At 40.2% G+C, this 9,795-nt stretch overlaps 1 protein-coding gene across 1 annotated transcript; it reads right to left on the bottom strand.

Annotated features, from left to right (window-relative positions):
- Window positions 1–302: 302 nt before the first annotated feature.
- LOC146371469 (snake venom vascular endothelial growth factor toxin HF-like) lies at window positions 303–7,149 on the bottom strand. The gene is made up of 7 exons (XM_084954258.1): window positions 6,844–7,149; window positions 4,636–4,663; window positions 4,348–4,544; window positions 3,516–3,586; window positions 3,365–3,410; window positions 3,216–3,285; window positions 303–840 (listed from the first exon to the last, which is right to left on the bottom strand). Exons 1-6 carry the CDS (start codon window positions 6,901–6,903, stop codon window positions 3,262–3,264), a joined length of 426 nt encoding a protein of 141 aa, XP_084810384.1. The 5' UTR covers window positions 6,904–7,149; the 3' UTR covers window positions 303–840; window positions 3,216–3,261.
- Window positions 7,150–9,795: the final 2,646 nt, after the last annotated feature.

Raw genomic sequence — 9,795 nt, forward strand, 5'->3', positions numbered from 1 at the left:
AGTGCTTCGCCACCAGGTCAAAGGTCAGTCCCTCATCTCCTCCTCATTTTACTGAACAATAGGTTGGCTTCAGTCATTAAATGAAACGGACACTGCAATAACCCAAAAAATTCTGGTTTGTTGTTTGAGGTTAACACCACGCCACAGAGGGATAAACATGCGACCTATCCAGAGTGTTCCCCACCTTTCCTCCTATCACAGCTGGGATAGACTCCGATCAGAAAAAGATCATTTTTCATGATAAAAACATGATATAGGATTAAAATAATAATAATGACTTGGCTCAGGGGGGGTTTCTCACTTTTTAGATATTTATTTTTATTTTTAGTCATTGTGAACAAAATAGATACATATATAAATATTCTTTTATATACAAATGGCACAAAAATGCAGACAGCTGAATAAAAATCACAAAGACACCACATGCCATTAATCTGACAAGTTAATAAACACTTAAGGGATGGATTTAGGCTTTAAACCTGGTTGAAAAGCTCAAAGCATTCCAGCCATTATCTCTGATCCTATTCTGTATGTGTTCTGTATACTGTGTCTGTTTTGAAAACGTAACACAGTAGCAAGCTTAAAGTGAAAAGATAAATAGATGAAAACGGAAAAATGGAGGCCATGGCCAAAGGAACTGTACACATCCAGGGTTAGGGTTGCTTTGGTGATTACTCAGCAAAAAAAAACAAAACAAAAAACAAAACAGTATATAAGTTATAAAATATATGGGAATGGATGGAGATATGTGATGTTCACCACTCCATATTCACCACTGTTAATTTTACTTTGGGCAGGTGCAAATCAGCGAAGAGTGATCTTCTTGTCTGGAACTGGCACCTAAAAAGACAGAAACATACGAATGAAGGGGTTAAATTTCTATTTTAAATAAAGATGTTCCGAATTGCTTGTGTCCAATCCCGCTCCACCTATAAAACTTTGGACATTAAAGTCAATATGAGACTGGAGAGTATAAAAAGCTTCCTCAGATGGCAAAATGGAAAGTTTTCACCTTGTTTTGTGTCCACTTGTGAAGAAAAATAGTCCTGAAGTTTTACAGGTGTTTAGTTAACATTAAAAAGCAGAAACCACCCAAACACTGCATCCAATGCTTGCCCCTTTCAAGATAACTTGAGCATATGTAGAGCCATTCCTTCTTATATGTTAGATGTCTATGAGGTTGAGTGTTTTTTTAACGTCACATCCCAAACTAATCCTCAAATTTCAAATGGGATTTGAATGCTATGATACCCACTAATGTGCTAAATTCAATCTCAGCCCTGCACATCACCACTAAGTTGGCAGTTCTGATATTTTACGATTGATTACAAAACAAGCCGACAGCGCCTGCGAGGTCAGACAGCGCCACAGTCTAAAGTGAAGTTTCTTAGAAATTAAAGGTAAATCATCCTCCTGGACAAACAAAGTTAACACTCAAACGTTCGCTAAACGTTCACATGACGACATCAAAGAGAATGTTTATGTCCCTCAAGTTGCAAATATAGTTCAGCCTTCTGAATCTGATGGAAAAAATTAAAGCTGTGCTGCAACTGTGTGGTCCCCTGACCACTAAACAGTGGGTTGCGAGACAGCAGCTCTCCAGGCCTGAGTTACGGCGTACAAATCATGACCAGAACAGGCAGAACACCGAGACCACACGTGTTCCTCGGCTGCTTTTGTTTGAAAAACCTGCAGACCACCACCATGCAGACAAACTGAAGTCCAAAGGGTGGTTTTTAGTAGGGGAATTTTGGTAATGGTAAGACCAGAAAACCACAACTTCAAACTTAAAATAAAAAGTAAAAAAAAAAATGAAACAACCTAAGTTATTTTCAAGCCAGTACTTAAAAGACCCAACTCAGTCACTGCAGATCCTACTGGCTCTGATGATATGATCACCATGCTCAGCTGAAGCTAGTATCAAGTTTAAAAACTCATATCCTCTTGAGGCTTTTAAATTGAAATTCCCTTCTTGTGTTACCACAGTTCAGACAGTGACAAAATGAATTTCTCCTTTACAAATGAGGCTGTGACTTTGGAAGACATCCAAGCTATTCACCCAGCGGAGACTGCTCAGACTACATTTGCACACCTCACCTCTTATGTTAGTTTCACCCAATGCAATTTTGCCCTAAAAAGAAAAAAAAAAGATTTTGGATTTCATCTTTCACTGCATGAATTTATTTGATAATAAGCGTTCCTTTCAGGAGGTGATGAAAAGACAAGCCTATTATGGGAGCGATTTCTGCGTGCAACAGTTGCAGAGAGCTACTTAGTGGCATCGTTTCTTTTGTTTACCTGCAGAACAGACACAGACGTCTTTCCAAATCTCACACCGGCCATTAGTAACCAAGGTTTTCTGTTATAAATTTGAAGCATCAAGCTCATGTTCGGAGGCACATTTTTGAAAAATCTGAATGTATGAGGAGGCCATTATGCAGAGCAACTTCATAAGGTACCACCTGATGCTGTTGGTTACAATGTACCCATTTCACTCTTTGAGGCAAAGTTGTAATTGTGCATTAATTTACTGCTCGTTACATAATAATTCCCCTTGTAAAAAAAATCAATAATAAAAGAAAAAAGCACATTAGAGAGAGAGAGCTGGTAGTGTCTCTGATCTGTCTGTAAAATGATGGCTCTGCTGTTGCTCTGGGACTGAACTTCTTGGATTTATTGAAATCCTGATAAATAAAATGTATCTTCCCCTGCGCAGAGGTTAGATTTGAACATGTTGTCAGATGCAATTTCAAAGTCAGAGTGGAACCGTTATCCCCAAATGCCAGAAAAAAAATAAACCTATGAGTTAGTGCAAACATAGTGAAGAGTTGTGCGCTCAGAGACTCGGCTGCCTGCTGTAACTAAGAATGTAGATATAGAAGCCTCGGCGCTTCCTCATGCATGATATTTTTTTCTCTCCGATAAAAGATTTTTAAACTTAACCTTCAGACTATCAGTAACCCTGGACTATTGCAAATACTTCGCGACCTTACAGAAGCACAGACTCATCAGAAGTACTTGTTGAATTTATCCAGGGTCATCAAAGGGAAGAGCAACACAGCAGCACCCAGACTATTATGATATTGCTTAGCTTTGCTGCCCTTGGTGGTCTGGCAAAGGGGAGGAAACACTGATGAATGTAGCTGTAAATGCCCAAACATTATTTAAAAAGAAAAGTGTGTGTGAGTGCCACAGGGGAGCAATCAGTCTCTTACTTTCTACAGCCATTTCTTGGTATGTTTCCTCCTCCGAGGTCTGCTCTCAGTGGACTTGCTGCTGCTGCTGCTGCAGGAGAAAGACATCAGAAATATTGATGTGTTCAACTCTGATAGACAAAACACTCATTACTCACTGTGTTACTTACTGACTTAATTACTGATCTTTCATAGTACTGAAGATTCTCAGGGTCTCTAAGAGAAGAAACAAACCACAGACACATTTAGAAGTCAGCTGTGGCATAACTAATAATCTTGGATCTAGTGTTTAATAGAAAGATGAGGTTATCAGTAAAGGACCTGCATTGACACTGCTGATGTTCTAGAAATGTGAGCTCCACCACGGGCTGTTCTTGGGAAGAAATCTTCAGCTGAGAAAATAAAAAAGAAGAAGCTGAAACTCTACATGAAGGTAAACACTGAATCCAAACAGAAAATATTTCTCCAATACTGGCTTCACTTCATTGGATTCCCATTAAATCTGGAATCAAATTTAAACTCTTTCTCAAGGTCTTGAATAATCAGGCGCCATCATATCTTGAAGACCTCATCATACCATATCAACCCCAACAGAACACTTCACTCTCACACTGCTGGCTTACTTAAGGTTTCTATGGTATTTAAAAGTAGAATGGGATGCAGAGCCTTCAGCTTTCAGGCCACTCTGTAGAAGCAGTTTGGAGGCAGGAGACAAACACCCTCTCTATTTTTAATATTAAGCTTAAAACTTTCCTCTTTGATAAACCTTATAGTTTGGGCTGGATCAGGTGATTCTTAACCCTCCCTTAGTTATGTTGCAATAGGCCGAATCACCTTTTTCGACTCTGTATTATACACTGCTCTGCATATCATCATTACTTGTTTTTAATCTCTGACTCTCTGCTACAGGGTCACACAACCGATCACAGCAGATGGCTATCCCTCCCTGAGCCTGGTTTGCCAGAGGTTTCTTTCTGTTAAAAGGGAGTTTTTCCCTCCCACCGTCACCAATTGTTTGCTCACAGGGGGTCGTCTGAATGTTGGGGTTTTCTTGCTAATATTGTCGGGTCTTTTTCTAACAATAAAGTGCTTTGAGGCGACTGTTGTTGTAGTGTTACATAAATACAATTGATGTGAACAGAACTTGATTCACCTGCAGAGTGGCGTTGCGTTCGAGGGTAGGAAGGCACTTGAAGTCCTCACCCGAACAGTAACCAGAGCATCGGCGAACCACCACACAATGAGGTACGTAGATGTTCTCCACCGACTGGGGGTACTCATCGTACACATACACCAGCTGGTCCATGACCTGACACGAGCACTTTGCCATCACCTCAGACAACTGAATTACTACATAAGAGGTTGGATCTTAATCTTTAAGTCATTTGCAGCAGGTAGGAGAGCCTTTTCAGTGGGCCATGATAAAGAGCATCACTCTTACCTGTATTGGGACCCCCTTCATCTGACATCTGCAAATAATAAAAATAATTCAATTTGTTTTTTTGTTTTTTTTAAAGAGCCAAACATTGTTGGAGATAATACAGGACCAGCAAATAGCCAGGAGCCTAGAAGTTGGTAGATCGATACAGACATTGATAACACCTATAATAATACCTATACCATCTATCTATCTATCTATCTATCTATGAATGTCAGTATGTAGCCCACTGAATTGTGTTCAATTAAAACATCTTGGGGGGGGGGGGGGGGGGGGGGGGGGGGAGGGGGAATGAAACAAATAGACATGAGACATGCACTATGAAAAATGTCTCAACCATGTTGTGTTGAATATCCCATCTGTTTGATTAATAGTCTATGGCAGATCATGTCAAGTTACAGTGCACAATGAAACGAGAAACCGTACCTCCAAGACCATGGTGCTACATGAAAGATATAACAGACCATCAACACAGGACTGCATAAAGCATGTTTGTATGAGATTTAAACTACATAATGTGACCTAAAGTCCTGGCCATGTATTTACTTGGTATCAGATCATTATCAATATTTGCAGCATTGCACAGCACTTGAGGAGACTTTCTCTAGTGAGAACCAGGCATGGTGGAAATGGTTTTCATTGCAGCTACGGAGCACCCTCTGGTGTAAAAATAAAACTAGTGCAGGCACATTGATGAGATAATAAAAAAGGATGACGCAATATGGTGTGAGGAGCGCACTGCTGTGCGGCTGAAAAGCGGCAGGGGAAAAAAAGCTGTAAAATGAGCCAGCAAACATCAGCAGTGCTTCTGATTTCTCAATTGGTTTATTATCACGCGGTCAAAAAGCCTTGAAAACATGCAAAGAATAACAGTGAAGAATTGCTGCTGAGAATAGCTGAGCATTCTCTCATGGGACTGTTACACACTAACCACAGCCAAAGTAAAAGCGATGCTGAAAAAGTGAAAAGTAAAATGTGACACAGCATGAATTTTCTGAAGTTCTCACAGCCCGGCCTGCAGACTCAGGACTGGCAAAGTTCCCGATTTTTTTGAACCACAAATTGGGGCGTGCACAGTTGATCTTGGCTCTCTTCTGCCTTTTGAATGTAAGAGATCTCTTTCTCTTTTTTAAACTTCTCTCTTGGCCTCATAACCCTGCGAACACGGATGGGAACGGAGTCTTCCTAATCTCACACACAGACACTGCTTCTATAGCTCAGGCAGTATAAAAGAGCATAATTTAACGAGTTGGCTTCTGCCAAGAGTTGTTAAATGTGCCGCAGCATCCACCAGTTGGACCAGCTGCATACAACAGCTGTATTCAGCCATGACGTGCTGTGAACAACACAGTGCATTGATTAGGTTTGTAATTTATGAGGAAAGGAAGGGGGGCAGATTCATAAATGGCCTCCGGTCAGACTAAATCTGTGACCCATAGTGGAAATTCATAATAATGGTACTAACCAGTGGTTCTGTCTCACGCAGTCTGCATAGCACAAAGGAGATCTTCGTTAGTCTAATGCAATATTTTTGAAGGTGACTCTAAAGTCTTCTTCAACTCACATATCCCAGAAGCTTTTGGGAATGGATACTAAAACTATTCTGCAGTGTGTTAAAAAAACCAACAAACCCTACACCTTATCGCTGTAACGGATACTCGTTGTACGCTTAGCGCCCTGCTGGGTGATACTAAATGTGCCTGTGTGGCCTCGGGTATGAAGCTGCACACCAAGAAGAAGCACCCAAGGGAAAATCACGCAGAAAATGTCACGACCTCCCTCATAACAGCCAGGAAACATGCAAATCGCATGCAAAATTACAGCTTGTGAGCGCGGTTTCAGCCACATTACAGCCTCTAGCTGAGCTCTGGGGCCCGTAGCTTTAAATCTGTCTGTGTGCATGAGCAACACACATCTGACGCTAGTTACGTCTACAAAGATTATTGGTAACCCACTATAAATGCAGATAGCGCATTCACTGTGGGGGTACAGCTGTTTTATGCTGTCACGCGTGGAATCAAGTGAAAAGTCGGGAAAAAAGGACAACGTTAATTCTCTTTAACTTCACTAAACTCCAGCCAGAGAGATTCAATCTCATGTTTAGCCCGCTTTAACTTTGATAAATAATGCAGTGATGGGTCTTAAACCCTTACCTTAAAAGGAAAAATGAAAAGAAAAAAAGAGAGAATATCCAATTGGTGGTGGAGTTACCTGCGCAGGTACCCGCTGAAGAACCAGCAGAAGCTGCAGGATTCCGAGGAAAGTTTGCATGCTGCTGCTGCCGGGAATGAGTTCCTGCTATCCTCTAGTCGGCCAGAAAGAAATGAAAATGTTGACGGGAGAGCGGAGAAGCGGCTGGAGCTTTTATAACGAGCACAGTCCCGCTGCGCGAGCCAGGCTGCGATGAAAAGCGCGCGCCAGCATGGCTGATATATACTCTATACGCTTACCATTAACCGGTGACCGTTGCAAAAAAGAATTCAAGAGAAGTGGTGATGTAAAATCAGTCCGTCCTGTCGCTCACGTACACACCAGTCCCTGGGAAAATGATCCTAATGAAGCCTCGTGGCTGTCTAAACCTGAGCTTAACGTTTCAGAAGTCAGTCGAATACATTTATACAAGTTTCCAACCTTCTCTCATTTCTTTATATTTTGTACCAAACTTTCTTCTCAATTCTTTGGACACTGGCTGCTTTTTCACTCGTTTTCAGTCCAGTTCTTGCACCTGACCATTTTCAGTGGAAAGTTTTGGTTGTTTGTTAAACCACCTGCGAATCATTAAACCATAAAAAATAAAAAACAACTTGATAAAGAACCAGTTTTAAATTGTATCCTTAGGCTCTTTCGTATTTATTTTATAAACATTTCTAGTTTCTTTTAGAAATCCATTAATTCTCTTTCGCTTATCCTTTGCTTTCATAATTAAATAAAATATGCTTGTGTATTTTGATGTAGGCTGTCGCAGGGCTAGAAGCGGGGTGCACCTAAATTGCATAAACTCCGTTTCTGCTTTATATTTTTTCATTTCCATGTATGTTTGCACATGTTTTAATAAAATCACTGCATCTATTAACTTTTTGAGGAGCAACATCTAAACAAATGAGGGGTGACTCAACTTTTGCATAGTATTGTACACACAAAAATAATAATCATCTTATGCAATTTATCAGCCTACATCACAACACACAAGCATATTTTATTTAATTATGAAAGCAAATAAAAGTCAGTGAAGTGTCATCTGTAAATTATGATACACTTAAATTCTTCAGATATCCCAAAGCTGTTTCAGCTGCTGACCACAACAAATATTGAAGTTAATCACCCAGAGTTCGTAGCATCATATAAGCAGCGCTTTATATGCTGTGCTTGATAAAAAAAAATACATGTGCTGTGTCAACAGATTTTTTTTTATGTTACTAGGCAGCCATCAATACAGGAATACACTCAGTCATGTCTACAGAAGTTCAAACCTTGCTTCAGAATGAGGAAGAAAAGTGAATGAGTCAGTTGCTGATGCCAGAATGGTTCTGGTGAGTATTTGAAAAACTGATGATGTTTTTTTGATTTTCCCACACAACCAAGTCTAGGGTTTACAGAGAATGAGGCAAAAAAAAAAATTAAAAAAAAATCCAGCATTTGTTTTCTGAGTGAAAGGTCTTGTCGAGGTCTGAAGGGAATTAACAGTGTTTGAGCTGTTAGAAAGCTAACAGTAAGTCAAATAACCACTTCTTGCCATCGGCATACAAGGAGAAGAGCATATCTGAATGCACAGCACGTTGAGCTTTGAAGCAGACGAGCAACAGCAGCAGAAGACCAAACCGAATGCAAGCTAAGAACAGGAAAGGCTCAACAAAATTAGGCCAAAGAAGCCTGGGCATTTATTGCATGGTCCGTTTCTGCTGCAACATTTTGATGGCAACAACCGAATAATGCAGTTATGCAATTTACTTTGAGTGACAACTACAATGACGTCTGCACAGAACAAATCTGTTAATAGATTTTTTACATTACATATATTTTAAACCAAGAACTAACCCAGACTTGATGCTGCCTTGTGTAGTGGATTAAATGCTCAATGAAAATAAATTAATGTGAGTTTCATTTATATAGCGCCAAATTACAACAGTTATATTATAAGGTAAAGAGTACAGTAATACAGAGAAAACCCCAACAATCAGATGACCAACTATGTGTAAGCGCTTTGGCAAAAGTGGGAAGGAAAAACTCCCTAGCTGGTTTACAACTATTCTTTCAAGAACTTATCTCAAAAACTCTTGAAAGATAATTTTTAAAATAATTTTTTTTTTAAGTTTTTGTTTCAATGTTCCAGATTTCTGGAACATTGAAATACAAACTGGATGGATTTCCAAGCATGACATTCCTGTGATTTGATGTTAAAGAGCTAAAATAAAGAGATCTAATGCTTTATTCAGGCTCGATTACAATACTGAAATACTAACTGGCACAGCACAGGGAGCACAAGGTGCATCTCTACTGATGTGGCTCCACTTCTGGATCTGGTTGTTAGTTTGAGAAGTTTATGGCTCCCAAACATTGTTTATGCACTCGGGGCCTTCGAGTGTTGCGTGTTTAGTCTCGGCACACATGCAGCAGACCTCAGGTTATCAGCACTGATGTGACAGGAATGAGCAGAATGTCTCAGAGCTACCCTTTCGCCACGTGTATGTGCACTCATGTGTGGCTGTTATCAGGACGTCTACTTTAGCTGATATATAAATGTCTCGTTTTACTTTACACAACACCTGCTCTCTTGCAGTTTGCTGATCCTCCTACTTACAGTTGACGTTGATTTCCTGATTACACGCATGTCCGCAAGTGCCGCGAGCTAGCCACATCACACTTCTTGTTCTCCGATTCTGCAGGGCATGGAAAACAAGCAGGGAGCTGCCCTTACGTTTATAAGGCGGGCTCAGATGTGCTTTCACAGCCACTGTGATTTATGGGATACTTCGTCTGGTGCGTTCTGAAAAATAGCCTCTGTGGAGGCGATACCAAAGACGGAGGATGTGTTCCCTCTCACCACAAAACTGATGTTGGTCTTGTTTGGTGCTCTTCAGAGAAAAATTACATTCAAATCTTAAATCTTAAATGAACAATGATAATCTTTTTGTTATTTTAAAAAGAAAGCAAATATAGTGTACT

The sequence above is a fragment of the Perissodus microlepis genome, chromosome 15 (genome assembly GCF_051167445.1).
Source record: "Perissodus microlepis isolate ML-2025 ecotype Zambia chromosome 15, ASM5116744v1, whole genome shotgun sequence".
NCBI lineage: Eukaryota > Metazoa > Chordata > Actinopteri > Cichliformes > Cichlidae > Perissodus > Perissodus microlepis.

Bases quoted from the DNA above. Each gene is read 5' to 3' on its own strand.
- LOC146371469 (XM_084954258.1), bottom strand. From the start codon at position 6,903: ATGCAAACTTTCCTCGGAATCCTGCAGCTTCTGCTGGTTCTTCAGCGG. The intron at 4,545-4,635 runs GTAAGAGTGATG...CCTCTTATGTAG, and splicing joins TGAAGGGGGTCCCAATACAG to TAATTCAGTTGTCTGAGGTG. The intron at 3,286-3,364 runs GTAAGTAACACA...TTTCTCCTGCAG, and splicing joins AAAGATCAGTAATTAAGTCA to CAGCAGCAGCAGCAAGTCCA.